Below are 17,454 nucleotides of genomic sequence, written 5' to 3'. Positions count from 1 at the left end.
TATCGGTCATCAAAGCAGTGTACATGTTTCATCATGTAAACTACCTTTCACCTCAAAAGTAAGACATTATAAAAATACCTTTATGATGGAAATTATCAATCAATGTCTATATAGTCTTTGGGGTGGGTAATAACTAAAATATGAAATCAATTTTATTTAATTTTTTTTTTTTTTTCTTCCTTCAATACAATGGCCTACATTATTCCCTTCTCCTTTGTGCGTGAACTTATAGCTACACTTCACATTCAGGCTCCATCCACATACATCAACAGGTACGCGCCGCGCACATTTGTAACATCTCTCCCCTCATTCATTCATTTCCGTGTCACTGCAGGCGACTTTCCCCTCATAAATAAACATGACAGGCGAGTGGCAGGTGTGAAATGTCAGAGCGACAAAGCCCACGGTCAGGTCAGTGCGGTGTGTCGACTGAGTTTCACTGGGTTGCTGCTTGCAGCACGTGGACGGATGCGCGGATGACGGATCAGCTCTGATTGGCCAGGCGCGCGCTCCCCCCAGCAGGAGTGCTGAGCTCTCGACTTTGCATCTCTGTTGCTCTGATTCACAAGCCCACAGAACACCGCTGGGCTCGGTGCAAGCATCTCCTCCCGCACTTGGAATAAATCTGACATCATTTAAAGCTCGCACCATGGACGCTACCATTTATCAGATCATACTTGGAGAGCTCGGGGACCTAAACTGTAGTTTGATTGATGCTTTCCAAGACACTTTTTTGGAAAACGCTTCATTGTCTTTCCTGAGCACTGATGGTAAGATGGAATTGCTTCCTTTTTTCCCTTGTTCAGTATTGAAAGGTGTTTTGGAAAAGGAAAACTATAAGCGTCCGCTTTTTTTTTGTATTTTTACTTTATTTATTTTCAAGGTTTATATTGTAATGCCACAACCGATGAGATTGGAACCTGCTGGCCACGGAGCAGCACCGGGAGGATTGTAGAGAGACCGTGCCCTGAGTACATCAATGGGGTGAAGTACAACACAACCAGTAAGACATTTGGCTGTCATGGCAAAAGTTCTTTAACATGCATTTGTTTGGAAATTCGTTGGCGATTTCTTACAAAATTGTTTTTTTTTTTTTTTGTTTGTTTTGAAAAGGGAGATTCATCTTTGCAAATGCACACGATATAAAGATGTGATTTAAGGTAAAGGAAAAAAAAAAGAATTTTAGTTCTAGTTTAAGGACTTCATCTGGAGTAGCAAACAAGTGCAGTAAACGAATGACTTCATTTACCATCTTACAAATTTTCATTTGTAATTGGATGATTTTTTCAAAGGCCTATTCTTCTTCTGTAAAGCAGTGATGACAGTGATTTCTCAATGATCATTACACCTCTTGCCACTGGAGCAGCTGCATCAGAATGAGCCTGTGTTGATAAAAACAACAAAAAAAAAACAACAAAAAAACAAATCCACCTAAAAGCACTGAAACCTCAGCTGATTGTGCAGTTCTTCGCCCAGTTTGTTGCTTGGTAGTGAATTATGATTGTTCCAACAGATAATTGCCCAAAGTTGGATAATGTGACATTGCATTGCAGTACTTGCTGTGTGGCTATAATAAACAGAAAAGAAAAAAATGCCAGCAGTAAAATTTACTTACATGCTCAACACACAATAAAACAATCTTCAGTTTATGCTGCAACATCCAGGACTGTCAGCCAGGTAGCAGCATTTTCTGCCCACATTATCTGGTGCAGAGTTGAGCTCACGAGGTCTCCTCCCATCGCCAATGTTTTGCTGAATCTAGCTTCATCTTCCCACACCTGTCATCAAAGCTGGTCAGCCCATTGATAAAGAAAAAAAAAAAAGCCAGCAGTCTAAAGTCACTGGCACCATCTGTAGTTCCCAGCTATAATAACAACACCTCTTACTTCCTGTTGATTTCAACAGAACAGCTTTAATCTGCTGGCTGGAAGGACAATCCAAACCCAAACTGTATCAGCCAGCAGCTTTGCTAAGAGCTGAGAAAAGCATATCACAACAACGCTGTCACATTATACTCCAGTTTTAATCAGGAGACTGATGAAGCTGTTGACACACTCAGAAAAACTGTTACAGCATTGATCTCACAAAACAACACTACAAAATAATCCCTGTAATGTACTGCAGTGTCAAGGTCCTGCATGACAGTGTAAGCATGCCCCTGGCTGTTATCTCTTTAATAGGCTCAGGTGCAGAGTCATTACCCACAAACCCCCCACCACACACACTCACACACACCCTACCGTCTGCCTAGTCACCTCTTACTGCATTGATTCACCTTCCGCTGCCTCATGGCTTTATCCAGTTGGTGTGATAATTGCTGTCATTTTCCATGAATACATGGGTCAACCAACGTCACCTTTCCCAACATACAGGGTACCTTCAGTTGTTGACATCCTTGTGGCTAGATATAATATTTCGGACAGGCTGGGGATTGGTGTGAAAATGCATTGATTGAATAATCCTGTAAAATAGATTTTCCAGTCAAGCAGGGTTGAACTGGGAAATGAATTCAGTTTCAGGGTTGAAAGATTGGTTGTGATTGGCCAGTGAGCCCAGTCCTGCAACACGCATCCAGCATGCTCTGACGTACACCCTGAATGACAGGCACACAGAGACGACCGAGCGATGTCCGACACTGCAGTCAACAGGTCTGTCGCATACGCTAGAGTGTAATGGCAATTTGTGGGTGTAGGAGGTTACAATATTCTGTTGCCCTATATAGTTTCACCATGATTGAAAAATCAAAAAGGTAAGAATGAGCACAGGAATCAAAGAAATTCTTTTAGGAAAATTAAGTCACAATACTGAACAGATTGCAGTTGAAGTGGAATATAAGAGGTGACAGCTTTTTTTGTTCCCTTGTGTAATGCCCCTGACTAAGGTAATTACAGGAGTCTTTCCAGCAGCAGATTGTACAGCTTTCATTCTTGCATTTTTAAAAGTGTTGATTCACTTATACCACAGACTGAACTGGAGATCAACGTTGGTTTGTCACATACAATGTGCTTGAAGCAAGCTTAGACGCTTAAGTGATCATTATATCAGTGTGTAAAACAAATCATTTTATTTAGTTTCACCATGAGGAGTTCTTATTAAAAAATGATGTGTGATGGCATCAGTCTTTTCAGCAAAAGCCACAAAAAAACATGTTTACGTTCAAGTGAAAAAGCCCTGTTATGGCTATGGTAATTACGACTGTTGTGTACTTCCAACTTCAAACCAGTCAGTCAGTGTTGTTTCCTGTAACCATGACCACAGTCATTCTATAACATTAACATGTTTATTATGGACAAGAAAGGTCCAACAAAGTACTTATAAGAACCCCAACCATAATCTTTCCCAAAAACCTAACCAACCTCTTTGTGCGTAAACCTAACCAAACTTTTACTGTACCATTGTCACATCATGAAAGGTTTAGGTATTTAATTCTCAGCAGTGATTTTTAACAGTTTATCTGATATAATGTGACATAATCTCCTAAACGCTCCTATGGGTCATATGAGAGCAGGTAGAGAGTTCTCAGTATCATGTAATTTTCCTCAGAACACTGTATAAGAGGTTTCAGACAGGGAATATAGTAGGGAAGTAGAGACTATTAGGGAATTTTACACTTTGTCAACTTTGCAGTCATATAACAGAATATTTTACAAATTGTTTCCCACATTGACTGCAGGACTTTAAACTGATTTTGCCCACAAGTCCCACTTTACCAGAAGATAACACACTTTGTGGAATGTGGATTTTTGTATCAGAGCCACTGTGGCAGATCGGTTTAGCTGTCCTATCTAAAAACCCTCGGGAAACCACACAGGAATTTTAAGAGGATGGTGAGAACTGGCTGTATGGAGCTGTTTAATGCACTTTTGAGCATGTGAACGAGCATTGCAGTCCATGTAGATTATTGCAGTGATGCATATGAGCATGGAGTCTTCACAGGAGGTTGATGGCACTGTAGCATGATGTGTTTAAACATTGCGTGCTTAGCCTGAATTGAAAAATTAAATCTGCAATGTTCTGCAAGCAGTGGGGAAATATTAATTTATTTATTTGGCATCTTATCCAATAATAATAAGTTTTTGCTATCATGTCTCACATTTGCAAACTGCCCTTTCCTCTTCTGTAGGGCACTGTCTATAGGGTTAAATGACTAAACCATGTTACTGTAGTAGTTTCAGTATATTCAGAGAAGGGTAGGGAATTGATATCAAAGCACCAGTTTGACATTTTGGAAAACATGCTTATTCTCAGTATATCTATCTTGTTCATTAAACATGAAGCCACAGCCAGAAACTGGTTAGCTTAGCTCAAAAAAAAAAAAAAAAAAAAAAAAAAGGGAAAAAAAAGTAGGAAACGTCACCCTGGCTCTGTCCAAAGGTAACAAAATTCTCCTTGTAACACCTCTAAAGCTCCCAAAATAACATGTTAAATTTTCTTTGTGTAATCAGCACAAAAAGGGGTTTTACAGGCAGTAATGTGGAAAGCAGGTAAAGGAACTATTTCTTGGCAGAAAGCAGTGAATTCCTTGTCTGGTAACCTCATTGTAACCTTCATTTATTCAGGGTAGTTTCACTGGAAGGCAACCTCTCTATTACAGGAACGCCCCGATCACTCTCACACAGTTACACACTCACATTCACACCTGGAAGCTGCCCAGTAAAACCACAGCGTGACCTGCTGGCCTCTGCGCAGCTCAACTGAAGCAGTTCGGGTTAATTGTCTTACAGAAGGGCACCCGCAGTGTTGTTGATGAAAACTTCACTTTTTCCCCACCCAGGTCAGGAGCTCGCTTCTCTAGGCTTCCACCCCCCATTGTGACGAGACTCCAGGAAGTCTTCTCACCAGCTGTTTCGGCCTGTTTCCAAACCGTATGCCAAGCTAAGGAAACTGTCTCCTGTCTGTAGCTTTTTATTTGACGGACAGATATGAGAGTGGTATTGATCCTCTCATCCAACTCTAGGCAAGAATGTGAATAAGCATTAGTATTATTTTCATCTTTCTTATAAAAGTTTTAGGCTTTTTTCCCCTTTTATGCAGCAGCCCTTCATTCGTAACCATCTCCTATGGTTTAGGTAAATTATTATTTTTGCTTCCCAGTGCCTGCTCCTCTGCGGTTGGTTTTACACCTGGCTGCTTTGGTGAATTAACTCAGCATTTAATGATGGCGACAGTATGCGTGTTGAATGGTGCATGTACATGGAGCTTTCTTTCATGTATCTTGCAGCATGATATTGCACCATGAAGTCCTGTCTACCTTTTACTGCATATCTATATGCAGTGGGAAACTCTGCGGGCTGCCAGTCGATCCGCATTTACATCACCGGGTGCAAATGTGTTTCCCCATTCTTTTTCGGTCTAATTTCAGTTAAACAATGAGGTTTGAAATATTTTGTCAAGTTATGAACAAATAATGTCAGAAAGGAAGAAGAGTTGTTTAATTTCTCCCAACACTAATATGTTAAATTTAAAGAACATCCAGTGTATTGAATGCAAAGTATTAGGTTGAATGTGCTGAAAATGCAGCAGCATAGGCAAGTCTTTACAAAACTCCTGATTGCATAAGTGATGCTTGAAATCACAGGATACTGCGTATTTTCACAACAAAGTGACGCGTGTCCCGAGACAATGAAGGCGATTATCTCGATCCTGCTGGGTCACATTAGCAGCACCACGGATAAATAAAACTTTAAAACAAAAAAAATCACAAGTAGGTCAGACTGAGAATAGAAGCAGGCCCCAACATCACATGAGCAGGTGTTAATTAACACAGTGCAGTGACACACAGAGTCTGAAGTAAAGTAGACTTAGAAAATTCATTGATTTGAAGCTATAGCACAATGTTTTCAGGACGTGTTTTTTTTTTTTTAAACTCTCTCGTTTTGGCCACATATGGTGTCTGACCCATGGGACTAACAATAGATTCTCTTCCATTTGCCTCCTTGGTGGCGTCTCAGAGATGCACATTTCATGCACAGGTCTGCATATTAGAAAAGAATGACCCACTGTTTTATTTTAAGGACAAGCCTGTGAGCTTTGTACCCCCAGCAGTTGAACACCGGAAGATATAAATGCAGTATCGTGTGTAACCTCACAGGGTTTGTGTAGTACTTTAAAATGGCTGAAGTTTAATGTCAGCAAAATGTTGCAATTCTCACCCAAAAAAAAAAATATCAGAGGTTTCACAGGCTTAGCAGGGACGCTCAGGTAAGGGGCTATAAATTCCTCTGCACTTCTTCAAACGTATATAAATATTAATGTCTGTGTAGAGTGGCTTAAGAGGTTTATGCATTTTTAAACCTTCCTGTGTCCCCTTTTTTTTTGTGCATTTATTCAGTTCTCTGGTATACATGAGATACACATCACCACAGTTGAGGCAGAGATGTTAAATGTGGTTCATTGTCTCTGTTATTCATTGTCTCTGCTTTGTCACCCCCCCCCCATGTGATGTGCTTTCTGTCAAGCCTCAGGCAAGACAAGATGTTCACAGTGGGATAGATGAATGATATCAACACTGCAGTGTCAGTTTTGCAAATTCAAGCCATATGTTGGTGATCGGTGTTCAGACTCCCAGAGTGTAGCTGTAATTATTCTGTGAATCATAGTTAACTCCCCTCATCCCTTTCCGTCCCCCGTTCATTCACACAGAGCACGCGTCTTGTCGCCATATGATGTACGTGTCTGCTCTACACAGCTCAAAGTCAGAATCGCTGTTTCAACAATAGAACTTTATTTATCCTCTTATCAGGATTAATAAAGTCCGAGGCATATCTGCGCTGCGATGTGTATCAGGTACAGAGAAGACAGCGGCGCTGCTGCTACGGCGTTGCATTTTGGGTATACAGCTCGACGCTTTATTTCCGAATTGGAGACGAGTCTGTGCGGCAGTACCTCATCTTTTAGAGGCAAACATGAAACAGAAACTCAGCGGTGAATAAATAGGAGGTTCATAGTGATGCTTTATAAGATGCTATCTGCATTTTTGCGTGTATGTGTGTGTCATAGACTGCATATAAAAAAGGTGTGTGTGTGTTTTTCCATTGTGTGAGAAAGCACCGAACACCTACATAAACGATCTTTTCGCTATAAGAAAAATTAAACTTACAAATCATTTAGATGCTTTACATCGAGGATAAATAAATCACTCACAGCGCAAACGCCACAAGTGACAATGAAAGACAGACGTGTGGGTGCAAATCTTTTAAAAAACGACTGAAGTTATTAACGGAGATCGTTGAGAGGTATGGTTGTGTAACTGATTTGAGAAGTTAAGGCAGTGTAAAAGAAATCCTTCCGCTTGTCAAAAGCTCACTTAGTATAACCTAATGACTCACCACTAAAGTTTAATGACAGTCTAAATGAGGGTGGGTAATACTGCTCCTCTACTACTTCTTGTCAGTGAGCTGTCATGTTCCCCTGTGGGGGACTGATATAAAACTAAAACTCTTTCTACCTGTAAAAGCTGTTAAGTGTGCTTGTGTGTTAACAGCGAACGAACCACGGAACGTCCTATTTTTCAACCCTCATCTTACTCCATGCAACTGACTTCCCATGTGCAGTTGCTCCTTGAATCATGCACTTCTTGCATGGTTCTTGCACAACCTGTGTTGTTTTGGGGTTTTTAGTTTTTCTTTGCTGAATTCAGTGATTGTCTGTCTGTAAATCACCTCTCCCTCAGTGAATCTACCCCCTTGAACCCTCTGATCCACTTCTCCATGGAGAGACTCAGTAAGAGGTTAGTCAGTCATCAAATTCAGGTCAGCATGTGTGGCAAACATTTCACTAGCCATTGCACACCGAGTCCCCCAGGGGAGGGGGTCCAATCAGCACCAGCCCCCCCTCGGCTGCACTCCCAACTGGCTCAGCATCCACACATACTACTCTCCAGCACAAGAGCTGGACACACATTTTTGAAGCCACCACATAAAACACACACACACACACACACACACACACACACACACACACACACACACACACACACACACACACACCCAGATGGTTACAATCGTTTAGAGAGGAGCTCTTAGCAGTAGAGCAATTCAATTATTAATTCCTTGTCTCTTGCCCATTTCTCTCATTTTATTTTGAATGCTGAATAACAAGCCCCCGTCTCCTAAAAATAATCAGGTTGTAGTGGTGCCTTGGTACTGTAGGTGTCTTCCATTCCTTCCCCACCCCCACGAGTTTTCACACATCGAAACTCAGCTTGTTTGTTAAAAAAAAAAAAAAAAAAACTGTAGAATCATAGCACTTGGTAACAGCGGTAACACTGGTTTCAGTGCTATCAATCAGTTACACTTTAGTACCCCTGTGTAGGAGCGCCACTTGTCAGTTGTACAGTTGTCAACATCACTCCTTTCTCTGTTGCTGGTGTTTTCATTGTCTTTAATAAAATGTAAAAATGTGCCTTGATGCGTTCACTTCGTATTTGTAATTGTGGAGATGTTGCATGCATGATTAGGTAACTACTGTCTCATCTACACTCATCTATTTAATAACCCCTCCACTATAGCTTGATATTACATCGAAAGGTGGACGACTGATTATTGCATCCTTGCTCTGCAAAATGCACACTGATGTGTTTGCCTGGCTAGGCGGTATCCCCAAACCCGCAGGTGTAGTTGTATAGTAGGCATAATGCTCGTTCCTCTAAAGCAAACGGAGTAACACATTTGCGACAGTGAAATATGAGATTGGGAGCTTTGTGTTGTGGTGCTTTTATGTAAACGTCAAAGGCAGCAGGACCAACAGACGTGAACTGATTTTAATACTATAAAATAGTCAGAGTGAAAAGCGTTTTTTGCTATCGCGCTGACCTGCTATAAATTACTTGGATCGTCGTTTATTAAATGCTACAGCATGTGTGTGCTTCTTGCTTGTGTGATGTGCTCTAATATATTCACATTTTCCAGACACATTATACATTATGCTCCACGTTTGGCTTGTTGGCTTCCCTCAGAGTGGGGTGGGGGGTGGGGGGGGTTGCGGTTGGGGGTGCCACAGACTTGTAGCATACGCAGCCCATAGCTCATTTTCCAACTGACTTCGATACAGCGACAAGTATTTGACAGCAAACGCACTGGCGAACGTTTGAATCCGTGACCCACAATTATAGTTATTTCTAACGCGTCATGAGGGCATGAAGGCCAACATGGCAAATTTAAGAGACACAGCTGTGAGTAAAAGATTACCCAGTAACTCTTCCTCAGGCTCTGTTGGCCTGTCTGCATCAGTGGTCATCGCTCAAGGCACATAGCTTTTTGAGAGACTGGGTCTTCCCTGCTAAACAAGAGGAGATAGGCTGAGAGTTACCCAAAGTCCCTTTCACTGCAATTTATGGTGTGATGCGTACAAGACATCTGCAGTGAAGCTATTAGAGTGTTTGCTCAACCACCAAGATTATTTTGATCTGAATTTATATCAAACTGGACATTTAGGGGGCTTAACCGAATAGTCAATTGGCAAAAAAAATTTAATATAAAAACAATTTTTTAAGATTTATTATCAATTATAATCAAATAATTTTTTACAACAGAAAATCTCAAATCTGTTGTCTCAGATTCCAACTTCACAAATGGCGGATTTCACTAGTTGTTTAGTTTTCTGATATTACACGATATTATCTGATATTGAATATATCAACTTGAACAACTGATTAATCAGAATAATCATCAGCAGAATGAAAATAATTATAAGCCCTTAATATAATTAGCTTGGCTCCTGTTGAGCATTAAACTCATTCACAGAATGATATTACAATGCCTTATTAACTGTAAATATATGGCATTGATTTATTTTTGTAATCTTAAACATCAGGGGTTTCATTAACTCAGGTGTAAACAACCATAAATAATTATTTATATCCTCTAATTATTTAAATACTTAAGTCCTCACTTTGACCTGTGCGTCAGGCCTCTCACATGTTCTCCAGCTGGGGTCGTAAACTTAATTTTATGCAATGACCTCCTCAACCTTATGAAGAAAAACACACAAAATTTTCTTTCATAATAACAGCTGCATTCTCTCTCTGTCTCTCTCCCTCTCTCTCTCTCTGTCTCATGTCCAGCTGACTGACTCTGCAGCCCAAACAAAACCTGCCCCCCTTCTTTTGAGTTCAGCAGAGAAAAACCCACTTTCTATTCGCTTTAAATTCTCCTCTTCCTGAAAATAATCCAGTGCAGATATTTATGAACATCCTAAACCTCACCATAGGGCATGAGCAAGTAATACATTAAAAGGTATGTCACGTATGTACATCATGCTCTTTCATTTCTTAAATTCAACCATCCATCTCAAGTGTAATGACAGTGCCAATCACAGTTCCTCCCTCCCTCCCTTCTCCATCCAATAATTCTTCAGCCCCATATGTTCAATTGACACGTTAAGAGACATAAAATATCCTCCAAGTTCCAGCAGAGAACTGCTCCGAGGTGTCTTCGGATCTGCTCTGAAACCGAACAAGCTATTCTGTGTGAAGGTTACTCAGCCTGTGTTTTGCCTCTGGAAATAGCTCCTGCAGCCCAGTGGAGCAGCAGCGCTCCTTCATCAGGTCATCAAGTCACACAAACAGGTGGTTTGTTCCAAGTTCTTCAGACAACATAAAGCTCCCTTCACTATGATGTGACGTGGGAACCCGCAGGACCCACTTGTTTCATTGATCTCTTAAACGAGAGGCTGACTAGAAATAGCGAGAGCTCTGGTGAATTAATGAAGGTAACTCTGTAGAATCCATTATGAAGCATCGACAAGAAGTAAAAATGTCAATAGTAGCTAATCCCACTTTTCCATCCTGCTTACAGGTGGAGGGACAGACGGTCTGAGAGTTTATTGAATTCTGACAGACTTACAAAATTACTTTTAGCGTCAAGTCAAGTGAAAAGAGACTGGGGCCGCTACTAACAACACTAAGAAACCCACAGCCTCTGTGATGCTCTACTCAAGCACAATGGCGACTTTAACCAGTGGAAGAGGAAACGCACATGCATATAATTTTTTAATAAGCTAATATATGTTCAGTGTAGCCTGCTAATAGATCATCACAATTAATTACACTTAGCTCATGAGAACATCGCTTTCGAGGCCTTACCACTGATGTATCAGAGGAGTGAAAATCATATATATTTCACATTGGTCATACTTTCATAATTTAAAAGATTATGCGGTTATTTTTGATTTGCTCTCAAAGCTGTCGCAGTACTTTAAAATGCAGAGATTAACAGCATGACACTGACTTCGCAGATTTCCTGTTGTGATAAGAGGACGCCACTTGAAACGGTAAGAGAATGATGACATGATTGAGCTGTTTCAACATCTTTTCAGCTGGCCACTCCTTGTAGCCGCATTTAGCAGCTATTCCAGGCGGAGCTTGATAGTGGATATGAAGTTTTAAACAACTACCTGTTGTTATGATGTATTATAATTAAAACAGGAAAAAAAGCAGCAAAGCTCTTTACAGCTTTCCTGTCTGACCCAGCTGCACAACTGCATGAAGTATGTATGGAAGAATATATTTTATGTCGTATTTTTGCAGTGACTGGATGTTACAGAATGTGGTCTTGTTCCTTTACTGCCTCTGGTCTGTCTACCTTATCTAATTTGAGTGGCTCAATCAATGAGTGTGGTTATATTCCTTGCTAGTTTGAACGCTTTTTTGAAGGCTGAAGAGATAAATTTGCACAGTATTTCACCCAAACAAAGAGATAAAATTAAAAAATCAATTCATTTACTCCTTACATTCATTTCACTACCCCAGACAGGTTGAGGCAACCTCTTGTTTTTTTAATCTTTTAAAAGGAATAAGAAATGAATCAAATAACGAGGAAAGACATGCGCTCGTCATGCAGCATGGATGTAGTATAAAGACATCAAAGTCAGACACTGTGTGGCAGCAGGTTGATCAGGCAAGCAGCCAAAGCTTTTAGGCTAACCCCATATGTCTTTTGTTGATTGGCTCAGTGGAGTTTGACCTGAGCTTGTATGATTATTTGGTCCATGAGTGCAGCTTCTAGAGACAGGCACTCAGATGTATCTCTTTAAACCTGGTGCAGCATTTCTACTTCTACAGCAACATCTCCAGCTGCCTCTCTCTGTCTCTCTCACTCTCTCTCTCTCTCTCTCTCTCTCTCTCTCTCTCTCTCTCTCTCTCTCTGTCAGCCGTAGGAGGAAGAGTATGACACAGAGGCTTGAACTCACTCTGAGAAAACGGTAAAAAAAACAAATAAAACAAAAAAAACAGTGGGATTGTTTTTTGGTTTTGTTTTTTTCTGCCAGGTTTTCTGCTCTAAATTTTCACCTCCTTGTTGGTTGTGGTGCAAGTAACAGCCCTTTTTGTTATCCAGCTAATATCAACACCAATGTGTTAGTTATGTTCGTGAGTTATATTTTTAAATGCACAAAGTATCAACAGTAGAAGTGGGTGTTTTAATGTTGTCACCAAAAAACGTGTCAGTAACATTTCTGCACAGGCTATGAATGTGCATGACACAGAAAAAGCTTGAGCGTCTCTCTCTCTCTCTGGAGTTATTCCTCCCCTTGGGCTGTTCCCGTTATAGAAGCCATGAGTGTTTCGAGACTTCACAGAGGGAACAGATAAAAAAAAACAAAGATATTCAACACAGTTTGTCAAAATGTGCATTTGATTCATAAACTCTTCAACTTTGTATATTCTGTGCGACATTTATTAAATTTACTGCAACATGTTCATTTTCCAGGAGCAATTTAAAAAACACATAATTGGAAGAATAATCCTCCATTGTCTAAACTAAATTTTAAAAAAATAGGACAGGTGAGGTTATGAGTTAATGTTTTTTTGTGCCGATTACTGATGGAAGTCATATGCATATTTCTGAAAATATAACAGCTCTGAGCCTCAGAAAAAAAGCTGTTACCTGGTGGGAGGAGTTCAAATACTTTGATGTATGTGGAACTTGTGATCTAACTTCACAATAAACCTCCCAGAGGACTGTATTTGAGGTAATCCGGTCATTTTTGAAGTGCGTGTTGATGCGTGCCACAGAGCCGGGGACTTTGTTTTGCTCTGAAGAGGATCAGCACCTCTGACAAATTGTATAACAGAGTGAATATGACAATGACAGGACAGTATCATTTTTTTGTAAAGTGGTTTGGCTGCCATGTTGTGTTTGATCAAACTTGGGTAAATCCAGGGCTTGGGAACATTTGCATTTTAATGTGGTGATGTTGGCAACTTAGTGTTGACAGGTTAGGCTCACTGGAGACTAACGTTGTATGATGTGAACCACAGGTCATCTGGGACATAAATATATGATTTTTGGAAATGGGAGGCAGTCCTATCATTTTATCTTCACATACAAAACAGTTTGAATTCTCCATTATGTTTGCATAGGAAGAGAGCCTTCCTCCTTCCTTTCATATGTGATTTAATTCTGCAGAAATCTGTCCTCGGGTATGTGTTTCTGGCAAACATATCATTTTCCAGCCGAATGGTAAATGGGGGAACATGTGAGGAAAATAATAAAAAAAAAAAAAATAAATAAATGTATTTGCCCTTTGAAAAAGGACACTTTTTGCATTTAAGAGTAAAAGGGCAGGAGGGGTCGCGCACACACACACACACGAAAGCAAAACAGACTCGGAGATAAGCTGCCAGCTGAAAAATTGCAGGAACTGCCATTAGAGGTAACAAACAGAACCCAGAAACTCACATTATTGTTAAACCAGATCCAGACAAATATAAAAAATTCAACACTTCAATGGCTCCCTATAGAACCCCCAGCTTGCACAGTGGTAGACAAATATTTTCCACTGTGGTCTTTCAAACTAAAAGTAATGTAGATGAAGACTTAATAATAAAAAAGTGCAGAGACTGAAATTGCTGTTGTTGCAAACCTAATTAATATAAGATGGTGGCATCAAATAATGACCAAAAATGACTGGTGTTATCTATTAAATTTTGTCACGCATTTCCCAAAGAAGCTCTTACAATAGGCGTGAGTGTACGTCATTATAAGTTTGGCTCTCTGAGGTGCTGAGGGGGATTGGCAAGATTTCAGTCATTGCAGTTTAATACTACATGTTGCAGAAATCTGGGGGCAGCTGAACAAACTATTTTCATTACATAATTGCACTTTTTCCTACCATTCTGTGAACAACCTTGATCTGATTTTATGCTGCTCACGTCATGACTCTGAGCAGCGGGGCACAGTGAAAGAAGTTGGTTACTGAGAAGTTGGAGGTGTGCAGTCTGTCGCCCGCAGCTCTTCATCTAACAGATCATTGTGGCCGCTGCTCCTCGGTCCATTACTCCCTGCAACATTTCACACTGTTCTGCTGTCAAAAAATGACTTTGTTCATAATAAAAGTGGACTTGTGTTTCGCCGGTTAAGTGCTTTTAATGTGAAGCTGCAACAGCAGGGAATGTTCGGTTTGCATTAGCAGCAACTTAATCCAGCATTCTTTCTGGAAATGTGGCCACTGACACTCAGTTTGTAAAACCGCAAATATATAAGTAGCATGTTGCAATATTTTCATCAGTGTGCCATAGAATCAATCACCATTGTGTCACCTCATTCAGCGATAGATAGCGACTTAGAAGAACACATAAATCACAAAGTGTAAATTTAAAAAACACACAAAGAAGCAGTTTATGCTTGGAATTCTTCAGTATGAAAACGAAGATTAAAAGAGTACTTAAAAGATCAGCACTGATGCCAGAGACGTTTTCTTTCTGACTTCACACATTCCTGTTTCCTGTCAAAACCTGACGCCTAGATTACCCACAATACAAATCAACCAATGACACTTTAGCAGCTGATGCAGCCAACCACTAGAGCCTCAAGCAGCGATGAGGAGCTGGCTGCATAGGTCTGCTAGACGCATGTCTCTCTAACTCCTTACCCCCAGATTGTTTTCATTCTCTAACTCGTAGTCAGACAAGAGGACACTGAGTCAATTGATGTCACTTGAGGCAGATTTGTGTAAAGCCACAAAAGCCTTTACACAACTTTTTCCACTTATGTAATGGGGTTAGCTTAGTAGTAGCTGCTCACCAAGATCTGTAAGCAGACTTTGTGTGTAAAATTGATGGCCGGTCGGAGCTTTCAGCTCGCTGCCCTGTATAGTTCATCACTGGGTAAAATGAAGTTTAAAGGAAGTTTTAACAGATGTTCGAGGCAGATGTTACCACTTACCATCTGCCATTTACCAAGAGCACCAGTGACCTAATCAGATTTTAAAACGATCACAAACAGTAAAGTCGTCGGTAAAGCATGCAGGTTTCAGCTCCTCCTGCAGCTTTTAAATCTACAAAGGCAGGAGGGACTTAAGTTAAGGTATAACTAATACTTAAAGTGTTTATGGGAAATAATACTTAATCCTTTACGACCAGGTTCGCTTTAAGATGCTCTTGGGAAATGGGGCCCGGTTTAATAAAATGGTTACATGTTTGTTACTCCCACATCATTTACTATACATTACTACAATTATTGTCAGAGATGTATTTAATTTTAAATAAATGTGAAAGATACTTTAATGGTGATTTGATTTTTACCTCAATTAAATCACTACAAGTGATGTACAATATCAGATATGACTGACTGATTGAATTGCTGCTGTCATTATTCCCTCATCTCCTCTTTGTATTGTCATGTTTTATTTGCATCCGCTTGTCTCCCGCCTTCACGTCCTCACTTTGCCCTCTGACGTGTGTGTGTGTTGATATAACACAGCAGCTTTGCTCCAGTTCCTGCCGCCTAAACGTAATATCAAACCCCAATGATCTGTGAGATTCCTGCTATGTTATGGTATGGCCTACTTTTACTCTGGCTCATGAAATTAAATTTCATATAGCTCAGAGGTAACGCTGCCATAAGTGGCTCAGGTTTACAACCTGCATGAACCGTTTTGATCACTCAACTCTGAGATATTTTAGCCTTTCATCTTTCCAACTATTTGAAACTCATCCAAATAGAAGGCTCTCAGTTTTAGTGGTTATTTCACTAAACAGCTGAAAGGAGTGAGTAATTTGTGATAAACCGTGAGCAGGAGCCTGGTGCTTTGATGAGGAGGCGTAGTTTTATTGTTTGTTTGTTTGAGTCCATCCATCAGACAACCGACCTCGTAGCACAACAGTAACACAGAACTAAAGAGACAGATGACAATCTGAAGCACAGAGCAATCAAACGCCAGCGACAGAAAGGCAGGCTTACACAACCTTTAAGTGAAAAATGTTGTACCGTTATATTCCTGTGGCATTGTTGCAGATCCCACGGCTGGTCGCACAGAAACAATCAGCTGAGAGAAACAGGTCAAGCTCGGCAGCAGTGAAGACGCACACTCTTTGGTTTGCCTTCCAGATTAATTAGGAGAATTTATTAGTAATTTTTCTTTCCACAATTAATAACTGAATTTTGTTTTCCATCCTTAATTGAAGCACCACTTAAGCGTGAACAACCAATCCATGCTTACGATATGTAATTAAAAGCTCCTTTACTTCTTTATCTCAACAAACAAGCTTCTAATCTTCCAATCCCTGAACAACAAAATGGTGTTTTTTGTTTTGCATGTACATATTTGTGCATCCAAGAAAGAAAGTTGGCGGGGTAGCTGGTGGAGGGGGTGGGCGCTGTTGGCGTTGGGTATGCCAGTTGGGAATTGCACATTTCTTTAATCTCGTTGTGTATCTTTACACCAATGGAGTGTTAGGTTGCTTACAGCATTGTTAACACCTCATGCCAGTCCCCGAACTCGTCAGAGACTGAGTCATCAAGTGATTTTTAATTTTAATTGCATGAATATGAAGGAAGAAAAAAAAAAAAGGTGAAAAGAATAGCTTTATCGTTCGTAATGCACAGATGGTTAGAGAGAAATCCACTCTCCGTGCACCGGTGCCTTGAATTAGTCCTGCATCAGTGGAATAGCTCACAGGGTCAAACCTCACAACTTGTTCCCTTTCCGCTCATTTCTGCACCATCACTGATTCTTTCACAAAACCCAGTGTGATATTTGCCTGCAGAGATTGAGAACTTTATCTGGAGCATCTGCTGCTACTGTAATATTAGCTCAGACGAAAACAACGACAACACTGCAGTTTTTTGTTTTTTTTCAGTTTTCTTGATTTTGTTTGCAGATATAACAAGGCTCAGGGTAAGAATAGTGTTCATCATGTTTTGCAAATAAGTACAATGTTGAATATGTAGTAAAACCTTTGACTGAGTTGCTGTGTTGTTACGTCAGATGTTGCAGACTTACCTGCCTGGAGGAATGTTAGCTGCTGTTGACTTGAAAGTGATGCCGTAGATGTTGCCATGCTGACTCTCAACTTGATTCTCCAAAACTGTATGAATGACACAAAGGGCATATGATTGTGATGAACTGCACAGATTATCCATCATACTTTTCATTTAGAAAATGATCTCCTGGGTCACAGCTCAGATTAGAAGGAGTAAAATGCATGATTTAAAGACAAAACTGTTTACCTTA

At 40.3% G+C, this 17,454-nt stretch overlaps 1 protein-coding gene across 1 annotated transcript in view; it reads left to right on the top strand.

Annotated features, from left to right (window-relative positions):
• The first annotated feature begins 584 nt into the window (after positions 1-584).
• Positions 585-17,454, top strand: part of crhr2 (corticotropin releasing hormone receptor 2) — a 34,255-nt gene continuing 17,385 nt past the window's right edge. The window contains exons 1-2 of the mRNA XM_023403836.2: positions 585-770; positions 884-1,003. Of these exons, the coding sequence (XP_023259604.1) occupies positions 650-770; positions 884-1,003 (241 nt within the window). The 5' untranslated portion in view covers positions 585-649. The remainder of the gene's footprint in view (positions 771-883; positions 1,004-17,454) is intronic.

This window comes from Seriola lalandi, unplaced genomic scaffold (assembly GCF_002814215.2).
Source record: "Seriola lalandi dorsalis isolate HSWRI2012SDOR001 ecotype SW California unplaced genomic scaffold, Sedor1 jcf7180002054182, whole genome shotgun sequence".
Lineage (NCBI taxonomy): Eukaryota > Metazoa > Chordata > Actinopteri > Carangiformes > Carangidae > Seriola > Seriola lalandi.
This window is presented reverse-complemented; position numbering and strand designations above follow the sequence as displayed.